The following is a 23,966-nucleotide window of genomic DNA, read 5'->3' as shown; positions in this document are numbered from 1 at the left end:
AAACCTGCCTTGTTCAGAGACGGCTCAGAGCCCCTGGGGCCACCTGAGGATGCCACACCACCAAGCCATGGCTCTTCCAGCAGCCTGTGGCCTCACTGATGGAGGCCAAGGTCCCTGAAGTTCTGCCTGGGCCCCAGCGCCTTCCACCCAGCACCGCACCACTCAGCCTCTCCCCGAGACTGGGCTTTGGAGGAGCCGGGCATGAGGTAGACTGTGCATTAGTTACTCAGCTTCCCCTGCCCAGGCCAGGGAGGAGGAGGGACTCTCTGGCCCTGCCGTGGTCCTTGTCCCTGGATGTGGAGACACCATGGCATGGGCAACCGGCCACAGCCCTCTGCCCACAGTTCCAGCCAGCCAGAATGCTGGCAGCACCAATGGGCAGAGCGAGGAGAAGAAGGGCCAATCCTATTCAGCATGGCCTCAAGATGCAGAAGTCTAGTTCCTGAGGCTTCCGGCGCAGGTTGCACTGGTCCCGGACCAGCAGCCGCCCTCCATGGCCCAGACACTTGAGTGGACGCCTCTTAAATCCCCGGCCACAGCTCTTGGAGCAAGGTGACCAGGGACCCAGCTCCCAGGTGGGGCAGGGCTCCCCACAAGCTCGCGTCTCCACTGGTCGATGGGCTGCATCGCAGGCAGAAGCCACGTGCTGCCCTGGGGAGCCGCGACAGTCCACTGCCCGCTTCTGCAGGCCACTGCCACAGCTGGCAGAGCAAGGGCCCCAGCTGCCTGCCACCCAGCGTGCAGAGGGCCTGTCATCTGGCTGCTCCACTTGATTAGAGAGGTTGAGGACACTATTGTGGAGCAGAGAGGGGTCCCGAGAGTCCTTAGGGTGGGGAGATTTGTCCTCTCTAGGCTCCTTGGGCAGATAAAAAGAGTAGCGCACTCGGGGTGGCGTCATCTTCCCCACAGAGAGGACCTCCACCGTCAGAGGCTCCAGGATGGGCCGGGAGGCCTGCAGGCTCTCCACCGCGGTCCCCGTGCCACTGTAGCGCAGGAGGCTTCCCTTCACCACCAGGTCCCGCTCCACAGCCGACACCACGAAGTGCCCGTTGAGCAGGTACTTGCCCTGGCTGTTCTTCAGGGCCAGGTAGTTGTCATCGCCGATCAGTCCCTTGTAGCCACGTTGGCGGATGTCAATGTTCGAGGCGCCCACGGGGATGGTCACCACGAAATTGTAGCCGTGCCTGGGGTCACAAAGGGGGATGATGTGTTAGACAAATGTTAGACTTAAGAACTTCCAAAGTCATAACCGATTCCCCTTTCACAAACCCTGGGGCAGGTCACGAAGCTTGCAGAATGCCAAGACTAACCAGAGGCCCTGGAACCCCCGACCTGGAATGTGGGAAGCAAGATTATCACCAGATCACCTATAACTAAATACACTGGCTGTATCACCTCAGGATCTTTTCTCTTCAGCACATTTATCTTTGAGTGATCATCTCCAGGTATGTTATGTTATCACCATTATGAACTTAGTGAGCATTTGTGATGTACTAGGTAATTACCAATGCATTTAACTTGAATAAATTCCTTTAATCCTCATTACTACACAGCACAAACCATATTAGTGTCCTACCCACTAGAATTCTAGGGACTGCATCTAGATTGCAGTCTAGAAATCTAGAATTCTAGGGACTGCATCACTTGCCCAAGGTTATCCAGAAAATAAGGAACTAAGATTTGAGTGGTGAAGTTAATCAAACTCCACACGGACCCTAACAGCTATCTGCCATATCCCTGAATATCACCTCCTGTTACTTGGTAACCCCCTCAAGCATTCACCTTTGTTTGATGAGTGAATGAATAATCAGCCTTAGAAGAACTGAGTGGCCAGGATCTGAGATTTATCCCAATCTAACCCAAGATTCCAACACTTGGGGCAATCCCACTCACTCCTACCCCTGCTCCCTGCAGCGCCCTCCAGGGTACGGTACTCACATAGGCTTAGTGAAGAGTCCTGTCACCTTCTTACAGCTCTTATTGTCTCCCCCACACACCCCGCATTTGTCGAACTTCTTCTTGGAGCCCAGGTTTCCGTCACAGCCAGCCTTGATGCACTTGCCTTGGACGCAGACTGAGGTGGAGTCGGGCGTGCAGAGGGTGCCATCCACCACCTGCAGCAACCCCAGGAGAGTAAGAAAAGCAGAGGGACAGTTCAGCCACTGCTCTCTTGGAAGACCAGGCCCCTGCTCCGGTCTCCTGCCACAGGCTCACTCACCTTGGGTGCCAACACATAGAAATAGCCAGTGCCATTGGCTCGGCAGATAAGCTTGCACTTGTCCCGGGGAGACACGCCTGAGTACTTGGGCACCCAGGCCACAGCAAGGTTCAGCCTGTTGGTGCTGTGGTTGTAGCCATTGAAAGCTTCACACTGCTCCTCCCGGAAGCTCTTGCCAGAGGCTGGGGAGAGAAAAAGGACATGCAAGAAGCTAAAGCTTGAGGTGTGGCCAAGAGAGATGCTTGGGGATGGGGGGTGCTTCATCTCCAGTGACTCTGATCAGCTCCTCTCCACTCTCAGCCAAGTGACTCATCACCCAAGTCACCCCATCTCAAAGGACTAAGCAGGGTGGGACCAAAGGATGCAGGGTAGAGATGGTAATGATCCCCCAGGCAGTGTGCCTTCCCCAGAATTTGACCTTAAATTTCCTCTGTAAAGGTATCCTAACCAGTTTGTGCTACAGAATCCTTCAGCAGCCTATGAAAAGTATTTACAAAATGCTATTAAATGCATGAAATAAACCCCATGGATTACAAAGAGTACAAATTACATTGATATATTAAAGCATTTGTGATAGATGTGCTTCCTTGTTCAGGCATTGAATGGCAACATTCAATATGTGTCTAAAAACCATTGCAATTTTGCAGGAGTGATAAGCTCCAATGCTGTGAAATCTGCAGCATCTGTGATGCAAGGGAAAACACCCAGTATTTCTATTGGTGACAAAATCACCTGCTGGAAGTACTGTAGTTTGTTTTCCAGGTTAAATAAATGCAAAATTTTAGATAGACAGATTAGTAAAAGATAACATATTAAATTTCTAATTGAAGAAAATACCAAATTTTAGATTAAAAGGTTAGTAAAAAAGGAGATGAAATTTTTTCCCACCCAAGTCCATGGATGTTGGATAAAGAATTCAATGTTTAACTAAGGGAACTTCTAGCTTCTCATTCTCTTGGGCCATTTAGCCACCCAGTCTATGTAACTGGAAGAAAACACCACCACACTCCCACCCCTCATCAAAGGTAATTGAGGAGAGAGAACCCTGAAAGAAATTTGCACAGTATAGTGAATTGGTGGCCACCAATTACCCAGAGCAAAGGCCATGGCCGCCAGCCTCGCCTCCTCAAGCTGAGGCCACCGCTGCTCTCCCCTCCTCACCTGAGCTGGGGCAGGGCTCCAGGTTGCAAGATCGGTATTTCACCCTCACTCCCTCGCAGTACTTGCCCCCATTGGCAGGCGCAGGGTTGCTGCACTGCCTCCGGGCCAGCTGCACGCCCCCGCCACAGGTGCGGGAGCAGGGGCCATAGGACTCCCATTTGGCCCAGGAACCGTCCACCTGTGAGAGAGAGCGTGTCATCCTCTTGCAGGGGTCGAGTGCCATGCCCACACGCTGAGCCTGCAGAGGGCATGCTGGTACAGCCTGGGGATCTCATTCTGCCACTTTGTATTGTCAAGGGGAAAGAATGCCCATGATCAGCCTGCAGGGACCCACACACTTCAGCAGCTTCATTAGCAAATGCCAGCTGCTCCCCTCTGAGCAGACTCTTAGGGCTATCAGCTCGGAGAGTCAAAGTCACCAGTGGCCTCTCCCTCATCTCAGGGGTGGTCTTGAGCAAGTAGTAAAACCTTAAGTTGCAGGGACTTCCTCTGCAAAACTGGGTCCAATAATAGTCAGGGGTGAGTAGACTGGAAGATTTAATGTTGCAACAGGAATGAAAATCCCTTGCACCCAGCTTGCCGCCACCGGAGTTCAGGTTCTCCTTATCTATCAGCGTACTTATAAGACTGAGTCCTGAAATCTAAGGCATGGCCAGCCTCCAGCCTTGCTGGTAAATTATGTTGTCCTAGATATCTGTAAATGTCCTGCAATTCAGACTTCTTACCTCGAGAGAAGACTGAGTTTGAGAACGTTTCACTACATGCAGTTTGAATGTTTGTTTTAAGGGAAGATACAGATAAGAGATTATTAAGCAATCCTAAAAGTCCATTTGGCTTTGGGGTGAATTATGCAGTGTTCTTTTAATTTTTAAGAGGGTGGAGAGGGGATAGAAAATTTATAATCTTCGTTATGTTTTTCTAAGGATGACAGTAAAGTCAGTTTTTATCCCCTCAACACATATTAGTTGGGCAATAGAGGAAACAGCCCAGTTGGAGAAGCCTGGGATTAAACACGGGACAGCTCAGCCAACGTGATGGACCCACATGGAGCTAATCAAGAACTGGCTGCGTGCAAGCGAAATACTTGAACTGATGTATATATGTTCGGGATATTTATGCTATCTGTCCTTCTGTCAGGGAGTTCCTGTCTCATTGTGTCAACATGTCTGTTTTATTCTGTTTTTGTTTTTTTTTTTTTTCTAAAGAGCACTTTCCCTTCACCCTGCTTTCTCCCAAGCCAGTTCCCACCTCCCTCCAACAACCTCTTACTCCCTGAGGCAGTCGGCTACATTTTTCTTCTTCCATCCTCCCTCCTCCGGGTCTGGGGATTGGGTTTCATCCCGATCACCCCATGGAAGCCACTCTCTCCAAAGACAGCAGTGACCATGGAAAGATGGAAACAGCCATGACAGGCCTTGTCAGCTCCAATTTTTCTTCGTACTTAACATGGTTCCGGTGGCTTCTGAGACCCTGCTGTGTTTTTACCTGACATCACATCTCACCTGTTCCTACAGGAAACACTTCCTGCCATAGCTAGTCATTCATTCATTCACCAACTATTTGTCAAGTTCCTCCCACATTCCTGGCAACACGTGCAGAAAATCCAACAGAAGCCTCATTCACCCAGACTGAGTCTGCCCCACCTCCCTGACTTTGCCCCAGGTGTGCCTAGCAAGGCCCGATTCATCCTTCAAGGATGATCCCTCAAATTTAACCATCTAACTGAAGTTTTTCCAACTCCTAGCCACTGTTTATCTCTCATCTCCTATTCGCCAGTGGCATCTTTTCACACTCCTGTCTTAACACACAATGTACACCTGTCTGTGTCTTGTAACGTTACAGCTCCAGTGTCTCCCCTAGACGGTGCGCATCTGATGGAGCAGATCCCAGTGGGGACCCCCGCCCCTGTTCTCCCACCTCCCAGCCATCCCTGCCACGCAGCTCCCACACGCTTACCTGGTACTTATTGAGGTTGTACTTCTCCACACAGGTCCCCTTGAGGCAGAACTTGCCCTCACCACAGCTGGTGCCATCTGCCCAGGGGAAGTGGCGGGTCTGGCACACCATCTGCCCCTTCGCCTTGCCGGTGCACCACAGTTTGGTGCAGTACTGCATGTAGGGACAGGGCTTCGAGCCCACACCAAAGGCCAGCTCGCACTGCTGACTCAAGGTGTAGCTGGTGCCTGGTAGGTCCTCAGGCAGGGTGATGGGCTTGCTGGGTTGGTCCAGGAGACAGTCACCTGCAGAGAGGCCAGGCAGCATTGATAAAAAGCGGAAGGTGGGACTTCACCAGCTCAGTCTCTAAATGGCAGGGAGAGTATGAACTAAGAGGCAATGGAACCCACCCAATTCAGAGCTCAATTATTTGGGGCCATGCACACCTTAGTTAACAGAGGATAGGTCCAGAGAGGTGGCAAGCATCGCCTCCCGCGACAGCGCCTACTCTGCCACCCTGCTTACCGTGCCCACTGTCCAGGAAGTCAGTGACGATGGCAGCACTGCAGGCTGACCAGGGGTTGGCACGGTCAATCTGGATGAGCGTGGGGGACATCATGTGGTTGGCTCGGAGTTTTCCAAACACCTCCTCACACACTTTCACATTGTCATGGGGCATGTTGAACACATGGCCTGTGGGGTGAGCCAGGGGGACTCAGAGGCAGAAGGATGTGGGCTACCCATTTTCAAGGGGGGCCCGGTTGGGAGGAGGGATTAACTGGGGAAGCTAGGGAGCCACACCCACAGTTTTCAGGCTGGTTGTGTCTGCCTATCACTAGATCTTTTGCAAATGTCTCAAGGTCATGTTCTTAGCTTCTCTGTCCCATCCATCTGTGTGTAAAGACATCGTGTACTGAACATATTCTCCCCTTAGTGCCTGACTGCAGAGATACTCCTGTGACTGACATACCCAGACATTGTCAGACATACTAGACTGGCTAACTGGGCTGGAGCCCATGGGAAAATAAAAACCATGCTAAGGCAGACTCTGACACTAAGAAGGGATCTTGTGCCATCCCTGGTGGCACAGGGGTTAAGTCTCAGTGCTACCACCCCTACTACCTGAGCTCAATCCCCAGCCAGGGAGCTGACCCACATGGCACAGCAGACCTCTCCTGTCTCGCCCGCTGCTCCCCTCACCTGTGTATTTCAGTAGATCTGCCTATTCTGCTCCCCACTCTGTTTCTAGTGGGTCCTCTCACCCCACCCCCCACCGCCCACACCTCTGGCCTATACCCCAGAACTGTACCCTGGCCAGTTCTATGCATAAATAAACAAATCTTTTTTAAAAAAAATAAAAAATAAGGGATCGATCTTTAAGGCTTCAGGACATGAGAGAGCAAGACAAATATCTACCCCCTTCCCACCCAGGGCATGCAGTGCAAGCTAAGAATAATCCAAGGGGATCTCTCTTCACTCCATCCAAGCTCACCCCAACTCAGGCTTACCCAGTTCATGGGCAGTGGTGAAGGCTGATGGAAGCCCATCATCCTCGATCACAGAACAACTTCTCTTGGGGTCACACATGGTGCCCACATCGGCCATACCCAGTGTGTCACAGGTGGTGGCCCCACACAGGTCCTGCCAGGGCAGAGTAGAAGCAAAACCAGTCAGAAGTGAGAGACAGTGACAGAAGAGTCCCCACAGGCACAAAGGGCACCCTGTGGGACATTCCAGCTCATCTCCCCATGCCTCACCAAGCCCAGCACCTTTTTCTCCAGCAGTTATGGGGCTATTCATGGAACAAGCCATGCTAGGGAGGAACCCTCAGGAAGAAAGTTCTGTGGCTCCCTGAGAAGATGTTATCCACTTATACAGGGAGGTCCTGCGGGAGTAAATTAGGAGGTACAAAATTAAACTGCTTTATATAGAGAGGGCCTTCCAGACCAGGAAATGGCAACTCCCATAGCTGGTTGAGGTTCAGGTCATAGTAACTGAGGCAAGAGGAGTGAATGGTAGCCATCCCCTACCCAGAGTCAGCTCTGAGCAGCCTCAGTCATTGCTATGACACTGCCTCTGAACAAACACAAATTTATTTCAGGTCCTCTGTCAAAAGGACACTGGCCAGCCACCTGCTCCTGGATGAGATCTGACTTCCTTGGGTTGAGGGGGTAATAGCTAAGGAGGCTCTGAGCACCTATCCAGACTTAGCTCATTTGGCTACAGAAGCTCCAGGGAGCTTGGGCATCATGGCTGTTAGGAAGAAAAGGTGAATTACATGGACCATGAGCTAAAAAAGAAAGTCCCCCATTTTGTACTGAAACTTATCTTGCAGCAGATGTTAGGGCTTCCAGCAGCAATCCTGACAGAGAGCACTTATGGGAGGGTGAAAGGGCAAAGGACATATTGGGCACCACAGGCCAGTGATGCATCCGGGCTCCTAAAAGCCCTGCAGTTAGAAACAGGATAAGACACTTGTACACATTCTGCCCCCCTTGAGAAGACAGTGCTGACTCAGTGGAGCTGGCATTCTTGTCATCCTCACCTTTAATGCCAGAGCATTTTATAGTTGACAAACTACGGTTACCAGTATCACCTCATTTGGTTTCCACAAGAGTCTCAGGGGACAGATACATTAATATACGTATTTGCCAAAGAGGGAAATTGAGATGCCTAGCTGATCGTGACAATGACGTAGTCCATGCTGAACCAGACATGCACTTTCCATGCTGACCCTATTTAATCCTCCCCACAACCGGCCAAATAAGGACTACTACATTCACCTTCCACAGATGAGCAAATCGAAGCTCAAAGACTCAAGTCACAGAGCAGAAAAACATGCACTTGGGGTCCATATCCTGGGGTCCTCACTGTTATTTCCGTGTCACAGCTGATTGCCTGCCAACTGCACTCAGGAGAAGGAGCTGTGTGTGTGTGTGTGCACACGCACATGAGCATTGTGTGTGTATGCACACACATGTGTGTTCACGCTCTCCCAGGGAGCCCAGATGTTCACATAAACATACTCAGAGATGCCCTCACTTTCTCAAATTTGTTTCCCTTCAGGCCTGTATGTGTGCAAACATGTGTGTTCGTGTGCATGCTGATATGGGGGAAGGTGGGCAGCAGAGCTAGTGGGGTGGGGTGAGGCACATAGATGGAAAACTGGTCATAGTCCAGAAAATCAGCAAAATTTAACCCAAAGCACTTGAGGTTTACCACCTGAGCAGTCACACGTGGCTTCCCACAGTCAGCCGACAGTCACACCTCCCAGTGAGTTAACAGTTATTGTGTCCAGAGAAGCACGAGAGCAATCAAACATTACCCAGGTGCCCCCATGTCAGGCTGAGTGGCATGCACACCCAGTCTTGACTCACCATCCTGTACTCACACCCCACAGGGTGAACCTCAAAGTCCCTTTCCTTTCAAGTACCCTTCCCTCTCCAACGGCTCATTCTCCCAGAAAGCCCTTCTTCCCCAGAGCTCTGAAACCTAGAAGACAACAAATGTCCAAACTTGGGAGGGAGGACGGGAGGGAAAGTGGCCAAGATGAGGAAGGAGGGGACTAAGGCCCGTGCAGGGACACAGTGAAGGAGGTGGTGAGAAACAGAGCCCCTGTAGTCCTGGACATCAGAATATAAAACCCCCCACTAAGGTGGCAGCCTCTGGAAATTCCAGCCTGGTGGTCACAGCCTATAGGGTGAGCCTATGGCCAAGCAAGCTGCACTGTGTCTGGGCACTACTGCCTTGAGCAAGAGAGTGTGCGGGAATAAGAACCCGCTGCCTAGGCACCCAGGCTGGCCCCATCACCAAGCAGATACGTAACTGTGGGCAAGTGGCGTCTCTCCTCAGTGCCTCAGTTTCTTCCTCTGTGGAAGGGCCCATTCTCAGCTACTTCCCACTAAAACTAGTGCCCTCAGCCTCTGCTCCTTCCCACAGCCCAGGACTCTCAGCCCCTCCTGGCCCTTTAGGTTATGAAAGGAGCATACAGAATGGTCGGCTTTTAGAATGGAAAAAGACCCTAGGGATCATCTTGTCTACTGACCCATGTTACATAGTTGATAAACTAACTCCCAGCAGAGCGCCGGTCACCCATAGGGAGAGCTAGCGTCCTGTGCCCGACCCGGCCCATGAGAAGCAGCTCCGTCAAGATGAGAGGTCAGCCCCGGGTCTCAGGGGTCACGGGAACTCAGCTGCCTGCCAGGCCACCTCTGCGGCTGGAAGGCCCTGAAAGCCAAAAGCCGTCCTCCCTCTCAAGGAGGGTGGATTCTCTCTGGAGCAATGAAATACAGCTGCAGGCCCTTCCTGGCCAGGAGCAACCTGTTCTTTCCATCAAGAAACCCCGGTTTCCCTGGATCAAACAAGAGGAACAAGGAAGGAGCTGCGAATTTCCTGAGGCTTGGGGTGTAGCTGAGAGCAGCCTTCCCTCAGTGTCTTCATGGTGGGAAGACACAGCTGTTGGGGTCAGAGACTCTGCTTGTCTGGTCCCAAGAAGAGTCACCGGACCACTTTGAACACCCACGGTGGTTGTGCCTCATTTGTGGCACTGAATGTCTCCACCCTTCTGGATTGAACTCAGATGCACTCCCCCGGCTTTAACCTCTTCAACTCAGGCACTAGTCTCTAGAGATAGAAACTGTTCTGGTCTTTCCCACCTGGTGGGTATAATCGCTTTCCAGCCCAGCCCTTACCTGCCTCACTACTTCTGGTAATGTGCCATTTCTCCACGGGCTGCAGCAGCTTTTCCAGATAACCCAAGGATCATCGTGGCAGAGAACCCCTAACCCTCCCAGATTATTCTTTTCTAACTGTCCCATTACGTAAAATAATTCAGGATGGGAGCCACCTTTTGAAAAATAAATAATTAAGGAGCGCCCCTGGCCCATGCCCCATCTGTGTTCACCCTGATGGCTCCCTCCCTGGCCACAGCTGCCCCCCTATCTGCTGTCTTCCCTCCAGACCTCATTCGCACCTCTCATTTCCCCCATCACATACTAGGAAGCTCAACAGTTTCCAGGAGCATGGAGGGAGAGCCACCCACAAAAATCAGGCACATAAATTCTGTGATGTGGCGGAAGATACAATGTCCTCATACAGCCGACTTCTGCTCCTCGTTCAGTGAGCCAGGGCACACCTTCAAGACCACAGCACAGCCACGTATCATACTCACAGGACTACAACCGCCCTCTCCTTCTGCAGAGGAGGAAACTGAGGTTCAGTGAACCAAGAACCAAGTTCACTCACCCCAGGCCATGCAGCTATGAAGAGAAGAACAGGAAGAATTTGACACCAAGGGCAGTAGAGATCTCTGGCCTGAATCACACACACTGGTTAGGATGGCAGCACGGGTGGGGACTGCCCTGCACGGTGTTAACACTGCCCCTGTAACTTGTTCCATCTGCATACCCATCATGCACCACTCTATTTCCTTGTCTAATCCTACATCACTTCTGTTTGTAATCTCCAAGGATGGGGAATTTTTTTTTTTTAATGTAGAAGGAGAAAAAATATCTAGCAAGTCAGGGTCTGGGCGAAGTGACTAAGAATGCCAGGTAAAGACAGAAATCACACACCAATAACTTCTATCTAGAGTCAGTTTCACTAGAATATAAATCTCTCAAGATGGACAACATGGTAATAAAGTGAGAGACTGAGGTAACTAGAACAACAAGAATTACTAAAGTGAGGAAGAAGTAGAACCCAAAGCTTGCAGAAAGACCAAACTTTTTATACAAACCCTGACTCTAAGAGAAGGCGCCTACTAAATAGAATGATAGTAGGTAATATCTAGTGAGAGGCTACTGTGTAGCAGGTGCTGGTCTAAGAGTTCTACCTGTATTAGCTCATTGAATCCTCACAACAGCTTTATGAGAGGCTATTACTAGGCCCCATTTTACAGGAAAGACCCAGAGAAGGTAGTCCAAGGTCAAAGAGTGAGCCCAAGGTTAGACAGGGAGGGGTTGCAGCCAGGAGTGGAAATGCAGGTGGCAGCCTCTGAGCTGGGCTCTCCCCATGCCTCTGTGTTCCTTCCAGGGCAAATGCCCCCCATAAATGAAGTGGCTGTGAAATCTCAAAAGGTCACGGTTATCCACTCCATATTTCCACCTCCAGAGAGCAGGTTGGTCAGAAAGGCATTAAGTGGCACGTGTTCTTGGAGCTGTATCAGCACTGCTTTCCTGGGTGAGCAAGGTCCTGGCTCCTGGCCTCACACCTGCACTGAAACACTGACCCCATCTCTCCTATGCACCCTGTCTTCCAGCTTCTCTTTGCTTGCCCCCTTTCTCCAGAAAAAAAAAAAAAAAAATGACAGCAAAGAGCTGATGAAATCCCAAAAGAACCAGAGTCCTCTCCCAACCCTGCAGTCTGACAGCCCAAAACACCAGATTAATGATTCCCCAGGTAGGGAGAACTACCCAAGCACCCCATCTACTTTCCCTTAGCTCAGCACCTTCCTTCCATGAACATATACTGAACAACACAATAGGGTGGGGCCCACTGGAGGGGCTACAAAGATGTGAGGAGGTCCCATCTCAAAGATGTTGACAGATCAATGGAAATGTCAGGTGCTGGAGTCCATAATTTCCATGAAAAAGCAGGAATATATAATCAGACAAGTGGTAAGTACATTTGCAAGGGCTATGAGACAGAATGTTTTCAATTGGGGCGATCCCAAATGTAAGCTCTGGAAAAGAACCTGTAGGTAATTATTCAACCACAAACTTAACTGAGTGTCTACTAAGGTAGTGATGAAAACAGCTGCCATTAGTTGGGTGCCAATTCTGGAACACTCCATAATTTATCCTTGAAACAGCCCTGTAAGTTAGGTACCACAATCATCATCCTCACCCTCATTCTAAGGATGAGGAAAGTGAAGCTCAACTAGCTGATTCATTCCATGCCCAATGCTGAGAGAACACAGCCAAGATTCCAAGTCAGCTCTGCCCAACTCCAGGTCTGTGCTCTTCCATTGTGCCACCACCAGAACAAGGCATGATGAGGCCCAGGCACAAACATAGCACCCAGAAGCAAAAACAACACAGAGAAATTCAAAGGAAACAGAGGAGCAAGGCCTTTGTTTTTTTGTTTTGTTTTTTAAGTTAGTTTTTTTTTTAATAGAGGCATGTTTTATTTATTTATTTGTTTGTTTGTTTTGTTTATACATGCACTGGGTACAGTCAGAAGCGTGGGGGGGGTGGTGAGAGAATTCACCAGAGCCAGAGCAGGGAGCAGAGCAGGCAGAAGGACCGAAGTACACTGCTGAGGGGAGCAGCGGGCGGCAGGAGAGGTCTGCGCGCCATGTGGGACCCTCCTCGGGTGGCTGGGGAGCAGCCGGGGATCGAACTGGTGGTGCAACGATTGAGCGCTGGGTTGCGAAGCTGCCCGCGGCCTCTGTGGCGCCGGTTCGATCCCCGGCTGCACAGAGGCCGCGGGCAGCTTCGCAACCCAGCGCTCAACCGCTGCACCACCAGGGAGGCCTGAGGAGCAAGGCCTTTGGAGAAAGAAAACCTCATTTGCCTTCTTGATTAAACCAGTGTTTAAAAATCAGAGGAAAACATCCCAGTGCACATTCCTCCCAACCCCCCTCCCACCATCCTCCATCATTAATATCAGCTATTTGGTACAAGCAAGAAAAGGAAGGAGAAGAGTAATATCCTTACGAGCCAGGGAGGAAGCATATTCTGCTTTGCTCTCCTCTTTCTCACATTGCCTCTTCTCGTCCAAAAGGAGTTGGTTGAGGGCCTCCCTGGTGGTGCAAGGGGTTAAGCGCCGCATTATGGTGCAATCTGCAGCCTCTGCAGCACGAGTTTGATCCCCAGCCAGTCAGGGAGCAACCCATATGGCGAAACAGACCTCCTCTGTCTCGTCTGCTGTTCCCCTCAGCAGTGTATTTCAGTCATTCTGCCTGTTCTGTTTCCCACTCTGTCTCAGGTGAATCCTCTCACCCCCCACATCTCTGGCCTGTACCCCAGCTCTTGTATGCATAACTAAATAAATCTTAAAAAAAATAATTTAGGGAAAAAAAAACAAAAGGAGTGGGTTGAGGTTCCACTTAGTGATAAGGGTTTACAAACTAGTAAGTACAAAACTATAGATTGCCCCCCTTTGCTAATATCTTCAAAAAAGATCCTGATAAAATTGTGAGTCTTTTTATTGCATTGGGAGATATATATAAAATATTATAGTTTTTTATTAATTTCTTATCCAAATGCTAAATTTTACTGCTGTATTGCAAAGTAGTTTATTATAGAAAAAAACTGGCTTTATTTCAAATGGGGTTCCGGAAGGCTGTTCCAGGTTGCAGGGTATGGAAAGAACATACACACACACACACACACACACACACACACACACACACACGTCCCCTTCGGGAGACACTGAATTACTCAAGACCAAAATAGGAAGATAAGCGATAAGCTTGGGATTGTGAGAAGTGGAAAGGTAAAGAATGAATGAATAAGAGATTGGAAAGACAAGAAAGAGTCTTTCCCAAAAGAGGAAGGAGAGAGTGAGGAAGGAAATGGTGAGCGAAGAGCCAAGAGAGAGACATAGAATGGTACTCAGCCAACAGACAAAATTTGTACAGGAATAAGCAGTCAGAAAAACCACAAATTACAACTCCTAAAGCACAGTCAGCGCAAAGGAAGAAATGTCCAAATAATAAGACAGATGGGGAGGAAGGAGGAGAGGGCCTCCGACAGGTAGACAACAAACATCCTCTCCCATCACTCCCAACTCCCAACACCATTGCCTTTCTTGCTCCCAGTCTCTCCAAGCAGCTTCCTCTGCTCCAGCCTTAAGAAAAATGACCTGCCATTAAGCTTCCAACAGAGGAGGGTCCAGTCTCCCCCAGGCACTTAACACTCCACATTGTCATTAATTGTCACTCCACATTGTCATTAATCCTTGGGGGTTTCATAGGAGACCTTAGGTCCCATCTTAGTAATATCTGTATCTCCACAGGCTAAGATAGCACCTGGAAATAATAGACGCTCAATAAGTATGAAAAGAATGCATGAATAAATGAGTGAAAGCTAGCCTACCACCAAGTTACCCAAAGAGCAGAAATATGGAATCTAAAGAGAGAGAGGATGCAGGAAAATTCGGTCCTACTAAGTCCCAGCTTGAAATATCTGGCTCCTGCTCCCAAGGAGACAGGAAGCCATAGGAACTTTTCTCCTCATAGAAATAAATGTTCGCGCAGAAAGAATGGCTCTGATTCTTCACAGATTCTGGTTCCAGTCCTCTGACCTCACCCTGCTGTTATGAGCCTGCAGGCTGATCACTTTGCAAAATCAGATGTGCGCTGTTTCTCCAGGAACATGAACTTATTCCGAATCTGTAACCAAACTCTTCCAATTGTCAAAATACTTGTGGTATGATCCATTTATTCTCCTTGTGGACAGTAAAGGATCCTCCCTGGGTCTTTTCTGTCCAGTGTTTTCATTTCAAAACCCCACACCCCTCCCTCTGCCTGCCAAGAGGACAGCAGTGTCACCCCGCGGCCCAGCCCAGACTTGTCTTCATGCACAGTGACTCTGCCTGTCGGTGAAAGAGGGAACTCTGGCCTGCCAGTCACCTCGCTCACACTGCTTTCATTCCCGGTCCCCTCGCACCCAGGGTTCTTCGGGAGTGGCCCTCACCTCTCTCACAGTAGGAAATACAGTCTGAACTTCTCAACTGCTACCCCCAGTAAAAACCATGATCAGCACAGGATGATCAGCCAAAAGAGTCTCTAGTCATTTTTCAGATTTCTCTGGGGGAACCAAGAAATGGGTGACCCTAACATTGGTCATATGTTCAAGATACCTTACAGGCCAAAGATGATGATTTACAAAACAAACACATTTCCAAAACCTTCTTATCTATCTATCTACCTATATTCAAATTGTAATTTGAAAAAGCAATGCTTACACTAACATTGTAATAAGCCAGGGTTAAGAGGAGTAGCTCATACATCTGGTTGAAAGGATTACTACTGACCCTTACAAAGTAAAACAAAAGTCCCTCTTGTGTTGCAGTGGAGCAGTCGACCCCTGCTGCAGGTTCCCGGAGACCACATCTGCCTTAGTCTAGAAAGGGCAGCTGTGCGCTCATGTTCTCATCAAATACAGTACCTTCCCCAAGGATTTCAGGAATGAGCAGTTTCTAAGACTCCAAGAATGCAGAAGGCCCTGAAGTCTGTGCTGGCAAGGAGGTGGGAGAGAGATGTTTACGCTAAAGAATAAAGCACATACCTGGGTAATGGACCTGCCAAAACAGCCTCCCCACTCTCTGAGTTTGCCCTCTAGATGCCTAAGGGAAAGACAGCTTCTAAAGTCACATCTTGCACATCACTGCTTCTGACCCAAGTGGTGATACATCTTGTACCCTTTAAGGACAGTCAACAGAGCCTGGGTCTAGCACACACCACTGACAAGCAGAAGCTGTCACGCTGTTTGATTGCTTCTTCAAAGGCAGGTCTTCTGATGGCAAGGTCCACATTCCCAGCAGGAGTCCTCTTCCTAGAATTGCTTCCGAAAGTCAGTCTAGCCACCAGGCAGCAAAGACTGAGGTCTGTTACTTTATGCCAGTGAGTGACCCCTGCAGGGGCATCCCAGGTAGTGGACGGAGCAACAGCTGCTTTCCCCATTAAGATATCCTGTTCTTGGCCTTTGCTTTTCCCCCCAGCAATCTGACGACCGAGTTGGTCTGTGTGCAGAGGTTGAAGCTGCCTCCTTTGCAGTTTCCCTATGACTCAGACAGTGCTTGTAGGGGCTGGGCAGTGGCAGCTCTACAGACCTCAGTTGGAAGAATGAGTACAAGGAAGCAGACTCAGGCCAAAGACCTCCCTAGAGAAACCAGGTGGTGGGAGGAGAAGGCTGGGAAAGGAAGATGTTCAACTCCAGGAAGGGACTAGCTGAGCCAAATGGGTTAGTGTGAAAGACTCTGGTTCCAGGCCAGGCGCTCCCCTCCAACTTTGAGTAGCCATTTGGAAAGGGTGGCGCATTAGACCCCCACAGGTAACCAAGGATTCCGGGCCATCCCCCAAATGCCATGACTATGACAATAGCAAAACAGAGTATGGCATAGATTCAAGTTGCAGTCTCCAAAATCAGAGGAAGCAGGTCACTTGGATGCCTTCTCCTCCCGGTCTCCTGATCTGAGAAATTTCAAGACTCCAAAAAAACATGACTATTCTCACTCTATGCTGCGAAATGTTCATGCATCCATAGTTTATTTAAAACAAACTATCAGGTGAAGACCTGCAAAAAGTAGAGCTGATTCTATCTGCTTTTTTTTTTTTTTTTTTTTTTAATCTGAGCGTCTTTCTAACCCCAATACTCAGCTCCCAATCCTGCAGCTGGGCTCCGCAGAAGCTCTTTGCTAAGGTGGCGCCTCTTCCACAGCACTAAGGGTGGAGCTCTATGGTCAAGTGCGGTCATAGGTAGAATTTTCAGTCGTGAGCAACCTTGGCTACTCTGCTCGGGAGAACACATCTGGGAAAACTAGTCACCCTCCGTCAACAAGGACGTAGGAAAACTGAAAGAGAAGTTCCCAGCTCAGATGCAAGTGAAACGCCAAGCTCCAAACAGGTGCCCTAACTAGACTACCTACCCCAAATGGACTGGAAGCCCCTAAAATAAAGGGCAGTCCCAGGACAGAAGGACGTGCGAGAAAGCGGCAAAAGAAGGAGGGAATGGATGCTCTGAGTGCTTCAGTCTGTCCTTTCAGTGAAAGGATAGTTCCCTCTACCCCAACCCAGGTTTTCCAGGCCCAGGTCAGAGCTAAGAAAACGACTATGTTGTCCTGGAGATATGTAGCCAGGTACTGAACTAGGACAGTTAGATCACCTTCCAGTTCTACAAAGAAGGGACGCCTCGGAAGGGGTGTCTGAAAGAACTTAGACGCCGCCATGCAGTAAGGAGGACCTTTCCCGCCCTCTCTAACACCATCCTCAGAGCGCCTCCTGTCTACCTTGGAGACAAACTGCGGTTCTGGGGCGGCAACTTCCTGGGTTCCGGCCCCTCGGCGCCTGATCTAGGAGGCGCTGATTGGCCACTCCAGGCCAACACCTTCCCAAGAGCAGACGCTCCTCTGACGGCCCACGTGTGTCCAGATGCCTGTGAACCGGAGCTCAGCTGAGGCAAAGAGCGGGCTCTCTCCGAAAGATCCAAAGTGGGACTCAGAATTCAGACTCAGGGACATTTCACGCACAAAGGAGATTTGGAGAACTACCGGTGATAACCCTAAGAAAATGCAGCCATGAGAGTCCAAAGAGGTGACAGATCAACTCACCTGCCTGGTGAAAAGGATGGCGGTGTCCCAGTATTCAGGGTGTTTGTCGCTCACTTTATTTAGCTTCTTTTGCCAGGCGCAGAAGTTGCGCAGAGTCAAGGCCGCGTTGCCCGTGACCTTGGGCCCTGTGTCGCGGTCTCCGAGAAGCAGGACCTTGACCACCACGATGCTGATGGGGTTGAGGATGCTGGGATGGCGGTAGAGTCGCGCCGCGGTGGCCAGTAGCGTCAGCAGATAATGCTCCAAGTCCGCGCCGTGGAACTTGACCATGGACTCGTCCGCCACCACCAGCGTCTCCACGTAGCGTGGAATAGACACGAACCGTTTCGCGCGCCCGGACCTGCGCCAACTGCGGCTCCCCCCTAAGCCAGTCCGCCGAGGCTTGTAAGGGTCTAGAGCCCGCAGGATGGCGGGGTTCCAGCCTGAGGCCACCCCGCAGCGAGAGGTGGGATCTCCGGCCGGCCCTCCGGGGACGCCCCTGCGCTGGAGGAGGTGTGCGCCCTGGCTGTTGCGCTGCGCCACCGGCACGCTAGCGTTGGGCAGCGGGCTAATGACATACTCGGCTCCACGGTAGCCGAAGGCTCCGCGTAGCCCCCCGCACAGGCTCACCGCGGCGAACGAGTCCGGCTCGGCGTTCACGTCCCCAGAGTAAAAGCAACGTCGCAAGTCTGGAGAGCTCCGGGTGAGCTCCTGGAGGGGAACGCCCAGAGACTGGGTAGCAAAAGCTGGCGCCAGGAACTGAGCATCCGGCATCAGGTGTAGGTAAAAGTCCTCCTGAAATGCCGTGATCTGAAAAATGAGTCCTTGGTTCCCGGAGTCCTCAGGACTCCGCTGGTAATAGTGGCGACCGTTGATGTCCTGGTCCAGTCGGATGGGGACCACCACCTCCCGTTCTGGCTCGGACCCGCCGGCGGGTATCCAGGCGAGAGCCAGGGTTAAGATGCCCAGCAGGAGCATGGCGCCGGGCAGCGCGCAGCGGCGCTCTTGCAAGGGCTCAGCCGGGCTCCCCCGGTTGCCGGCACGTACCCCTTTGCAGCCAGCACTGAAACCACAAAACACTTGGAGAAGCCCGCAGCTCTCAGAAAGGAGAGCGCATGAAGAGAGACTCCTCTCAGAGCAGTGAGCCTGCAACGGGCAGCCCGCGCCTCCTACCTGTGCCTTTCCAAGCAAAGCGCGCCCTGGGAGCTTAAGTACAATCACTGTCAAGTGCAAGGACGAAGATTTGCAGCCGAGAACTAGAGGGAGATGCCGGGCGGCTTCTCCCAACCTCCGCCACTCGCAGCGCCGCAAAGCAGGCGCTGGGCGAGCCTATTAAAGGCCCCCTCCTCTTTGGACTGCCCAGTCGGCGCCCCTCCCTCTTCTCCCTCTCTGCCTCCCAAAGCTTGCAGCCCCAAGCCTCCAGGGGCCACCGAAGAACTCGGTCCCGCCTCCAGAGCGGAGAGCCACTTGGCGGAGGGAGTGGCGTTCGCTGAGGCAGGAGGCGTGGGCTGGCCCGGGAAACCAACACTAGAGTCTCGTTCTTGTTTTACCCCTCCGCCGTGCCTCAGTGCGCCCCCTCCTCACCCCCCTCCCTTACGCACACATCAGCCACTTCTGTCCAGGCGGTCCAGCCTTCCCTTCAAGACAGTTGGAGTCAGGAATTGGGAATGAAGACGCACTACTGCCCCCCACTCCCAAACCACCTGGTCCCGCCCATTGTAACCTCTGGGTTTCTTCATCACGGTGCCCCTTAAACACACAGAACCAAGACTTACCCTGTAAATATCCTATTGCCAAAAGGGCAACTTCCCAGGGACACTGAGTGCCCTTCTAGAAGTCAGGATCCTCTTGGTCCCTCCTGGAAACTGGGGCAGCTCCAGGGACTGGTGGAGGTTGTTCAATTTTCAGGAATTTTGCCAGTCAGCTGTTAAACACAGTTATTATTTAAAATTAAAGTATATAAACTTCTAAGTTATTTTTTAAAACAAACCCCACCTCTCCCTAATAATTTGATTATCTGTGCTCTTGAGCCTCCAGAACCACCAACTCCCACCCCCTACTCCCAGGACAACTAACAGTTTCCAGAAAAGGGCGCAGAGGGAAGTGGAAGTCTGATGGAATTGCTAATTGGGGTGCTCATCTTCATGTCCCCATCGGCTGCATTTGCCCCTCCTCTCTGCATGCCCCCATTCAAGGACATTACCTGAGAACTTGGAATAGGTTTACACCACTGAAAGAGGCAAACGCCACCACTCAGGGCTTGGAAGGAGAGGGGAGCCCCTGTCAAAGAATAAAAATACACACCAAAAACATGGGAAAGTTGTGTTCTTGCAGGCTGGGGGGTGAGAGGACACCCAGTGGCTGCAGACAGTAGACGAATGAATGGCACCTCCTCCATGAGTTCATCTTGCAGGGCTGTGAGTGGATGGGACTGCCACCATCAAGTTATGAGTTCCCCTCTAGTTCGGAGGGATGTGGGAGGTGCTTTGTTTCCAGCATGGTCCTTAAGGTCCTCATTATTGCTCCATCAACTCCATCAACTTTAGAGTAAGGAAATCTTTCCTAATCTCAATACCTAGAAAGTCTTTACAAAACCAAAGACTCCGGATTGAATCTGCAAGAGGAGCAGGCAGGGGAGAGAAGTACACAGTGATTGTAAGTATAAGAAAGGGAACGGTGTGGAAGAGTTTTAGAACTTTCTTAGGGAAGTGGCCACCCAAGTAAATAACCCTGCTGTTGAAGTAGCAAGAAATCTGGGACCTGTCCATCAGAAAGGAGCATGTTTTGCCCATTATCGTCTCTCCATAAAGCATTGACTCTTCAGAGGGCTCCCTGGAGCTTTAAGATAAGAAGACTGCTCAGATACCCAAAATTCTCTTGAGGCCCCTCTCCAATTGAGATGCATGGGGCTGAAATTCATTACATGAATGAGTGTGAGTGTTTATGCTCTGTAAATGAAAGGGAAAATGTGCATATGGGACAATTGTGTGTGTGAGAGAGAGTTCAAATTTACAAAGGCATTGTGTGTTGGAGTGTTTAAGGAGGGCCTATAATTAAAAGAAAACTCAGAAAACTGAGGATAACCATTAAGTCACTTATTTAGGGCAAGGAATTGTTTTCCTACACCCAGAAGCTTTAATGGTGGGTTACAAGATTTCCAAAGACATTTTACTTTCACCGTGTTGGATGGGGTTTGGCAAGGCTGTGGCTTGTCGGTCAAGATGCAGATCCAGGGCAAGGAACACTTTTCCTCCTGTGTGCCTGTCTTTTCCTTCCCCGGTCATAGCCTAGCTGTTCTCAATGCTGAGCACAGAAACCGACCAAGTGCACTTTCTCAAAGGCATTGGCATCCATTGAACCCTGATTCTGTGCTAAGCCACACCAAGAATTTTATGTGCATTAACTTGGTTAATGCTTCTCTCCTTGGGAAGCTGCAATTTTGTCCAAGAGGACAAAATTTTACCAGGGTTTCCTAACCAAGAATTTAAACTCTTGAAATAAGATGAAGTAGAGGACAAGTAGAAATTAGGAGAACTCAGCATTGACACTCCATTTCCATCACTGATGTGATTCTCTTACCCCAATTTTCTCATTTGTCAAGGAGGAGAAATTCTCTTAGAGCAGAGACTTCAATCAGAGGACTGTGCTAAAAATTTCCAGTGTAGATTATATCAAAGATCCTTCCTGATCAAAAGTTACATGACTGCTTGAGGCCTATAGAAAACATAGCATGATGATTAAGAGTCCAGCCTCGAAGACCCAAACTTGCATCATGGCTCCCCCAGATCTTAGTTGTTGAAACTTGGGTAAGTTACTGTCCCTCCCTAAACCTCTTCTTTGTCATTGTTAAAGTGATAATGATACTACTACCCAGCCCCTGTAACTATTATGAGGATTTAAAAAGTTAATGCTGGACCTCCCTGGTGGAGCAAGGGGTTAGATGCAGCACGATGAAGCTATCTGCAGCACAATGAAGCTATCTGCAGCCACTGCAAGGAGTTAGATCTCCCGCCAGGCAGCTGACCTACATGGCACAGCAGACCTCTCCTGTCTTGCCTGCTGCTCCCCTCAGCAGTGTATTTCAGTCAATCTGCCTGTTCCATTCCCCACTCTGTCTCTGGTCTGTACCCCAGTTCTTGTATGCGTAAATAATATTTTAAAAAAATAAAAAGTTAATGCTTAGAGAATACTCAAAAGTGCTTATACAAAAAGAAAAGTTTCTTAAATGCTAATAGTACTGTTAATATTCTTATAAATTATTTTATCACTGCTAATACTATTACTTCTAGTAGTGCTACCACTACTATTGCTACCAAGCTCCAAGAGGATTGCCATCTTCATCTTCTGAAGTTCCCAGGTATTACTGACACAGAAGGGAGGAGAACTCGTGGGCACATCCTTCCCCAGCTCTGCTCAGGGGCTCCCAATGTCAATCAGCAGTTCTGCTTCCATGCTAGGGCTTATCATAGGCACTCTCTTGCCTCTCCTGGTCCTTCATGATCTTAAGAGCTTTAGAAATGAAAAAAAACCCGCAACTTTTGAGTCCTCAAAAAAAAATTAGACATTCCTTTTTGTCTGGTAATCCTTCTTCAGGTATCTATCTGAAGAAAACAAAAACACTAGTTGGGGAAAATTTCCGTGCATCCCCTGTTCGTCACAGCTCTGTTCTCAATAGCCCAGAGCTGGAAACAGCCTAAGCACCCACTGACCAGTGACTAAATAAAGAAGGTATAGTGTATACACACAATGGAATTCTAATCAGCTATAAGAAGAAGAGACCCTGTCATTTGCAACAACATAGGGGACCTGCAGGGTATTCTGCTAAATGATAAACGTCTGATGGAGAAAGACAAACACCATATGCATAACTGATAACCAATCTAAACAAAAACATACTCTTAGTCTATAAGAACAAAATCTCAGCAGAAGGAAGGGGGATGGAGATGGAGAAATTATGTAAAGGGGGTTAGCTGTGTGGGCGGGCACCAGCTCCTCTCAAAGAAAGATGGGCACCTCACTCATCTATCTAATCTAAATACCTCAGCTTGGGGGCCTCCCCTCATGGCGCAGCAGTTGAGCACTGGGCTGCGAAGCTGCCTGCAGCCTCTGCAGTGCCGGTTCAATCCCCGGCCCCCGGCAAGGGTCCCACATGGCGCACAGACCTCTCCTGCCATGCCCGCTGCTCCCCTCAGCAGTGTACTTCATCAGTCTGCCTGTTCTGCTCCCCGCTCTGGCTCTGGTGAGTTTTCTCACCCTCTCTCGCTTCTGACTGTACCCAGTGCTTGTATAAATAAATAGATAAATTTTTAACAATAAATAAATAAATACCTCAGCTTGGCCTTTTATGTCCACTAATGAGGCTGACCTCTTCCTTCCCTATCAGGTTTCAGTCCAAGTACCCACTCTGTAGAGTTTTTAGGCCATGCAACCTAAGAAGTTCTAGATCACAATCTTGATGCTCTGGTTTATTTTTGCCACGGCATTTATTTCCATCTAGACCTATTTCACTTACTTGGGTTCTGATTTTTTTTATTGTCTTTCTTCCCTCTGTCACATTCACTATTTTATCTTGGAGGGTCTGGCACCGTGCTGGGCAGATTGGGGCTCTCCATAAATATAGAATGAATGAATTGACTCCATTTAATCTCAGTCTGTGAAACTTTGGACAAGACACTTCATCTCTGAAATGAGGACATGGCTATGTCCTAGGAGAATTTGGAGTGTCTGACACACTGCTCCCGTAATTAATAATGTCCTAAAGCTCTTTTACAGGAAGTTGAATCCACCATCCCGGTCATCTAGCCAGTATTCTCATTTCATAGTAGAGGCAGCTCAAGCCATGAGACATAAAGTTACTTCTATAAGGCTACCCAGCCAGTCGCTTGGGGCTCATCTCATAAACTCACTTCTCTTTACCCTTTATGTGAAAACTTGGGCCTACCTAAATTAATTGCTTGGTTCTCCTGTTCAGAAGTTATTGTTTCAGCCTGCCTTTCAGCTTTATGTGAACCATTTCTCCCATAGAGGCTACCCTGTCAGCCTCCTCTATGCCTGTCTGTATAACTCTCCACTTAACTTTGATTATTCCATTTTTCTTAGTTCCCGCAGCATATCTGTATTCCACTTCCATCATAGTAACATTCAACTTGAACTTGATTGTCCCCTGTTAATTAAATCCTTTTCATAAGTCTGGGCTACAGTCATACTGCTCTGGAAACTCACCAAAAACAGTGTTTTTCTTTTATATCCATCTCCATGACAGTCTCCAGGCCAGGTATTGGCTGCTTGGCTGAACCAGGTGGGTGCAGGAGGCTCCAGATAGAAGATCATCCCAAAAGCATGATGCACTGAGGCCAGAAGGAGGCAATCATGAGGGTCTAATGTGGAGACTACACTT

At 49.6% G+C, this 23,966-nt stretch overlaps 1 protein-coding gene across 1 annotated transcript; it reads right to left on the bottom strand.

Moving 5' to 3' along the window:
* Window positions 1-409: 409 nt before the first annotated feature.
* ADAMTS15 (ADAM metallopeptidase with thrombospondin type 1 motif 15) lies at window positions 410-18,562 on the bottom strand (the record flags this gene model as incomplete). The annotated part of the gene is made up of 8 exons (XM_084249304.1): window positions 17,591-18,562; window positions 6,823-6,955; window positions 5,840-6,007; window positions 5,336-5,619; window positions 3,380-3,557; window positions 2,219-2,400; window positions 1,939-2,114; window positions 410-1,184 (listed from the first exon to the last, which is right to left on the bottom strand). The coding sequence occupies exons 1-8, from the start codon at window positions 18,545-18,547 to the stop codon at window positions 410-412; spliced, it is 2,853 nt and encodes a 950-aa protein (XP_084105430.1). The 5' UTR covers window positions 18,548-18,562.
* Window positions 18,563-23,966: the final 5,404 nt, after the last annotated feature.

Source organism: Talpa europaea, assembly GCF_964194135.1.
Source record: "Talpa europaea genome assembly, chromosome: 12".
In the NCBI taxonomy this organism is placed as follows: Eukaryota; Metazoa; Chordata; class Mammalia; order Eulipotyphla; family Talpidae; genus Talpa; species Talpa europaea.
The sequence above is the reverse complement of the archived record's forward strand: the minus strand, read 5'-3'. Positions and strand labels throughout refer to the sequence as shown.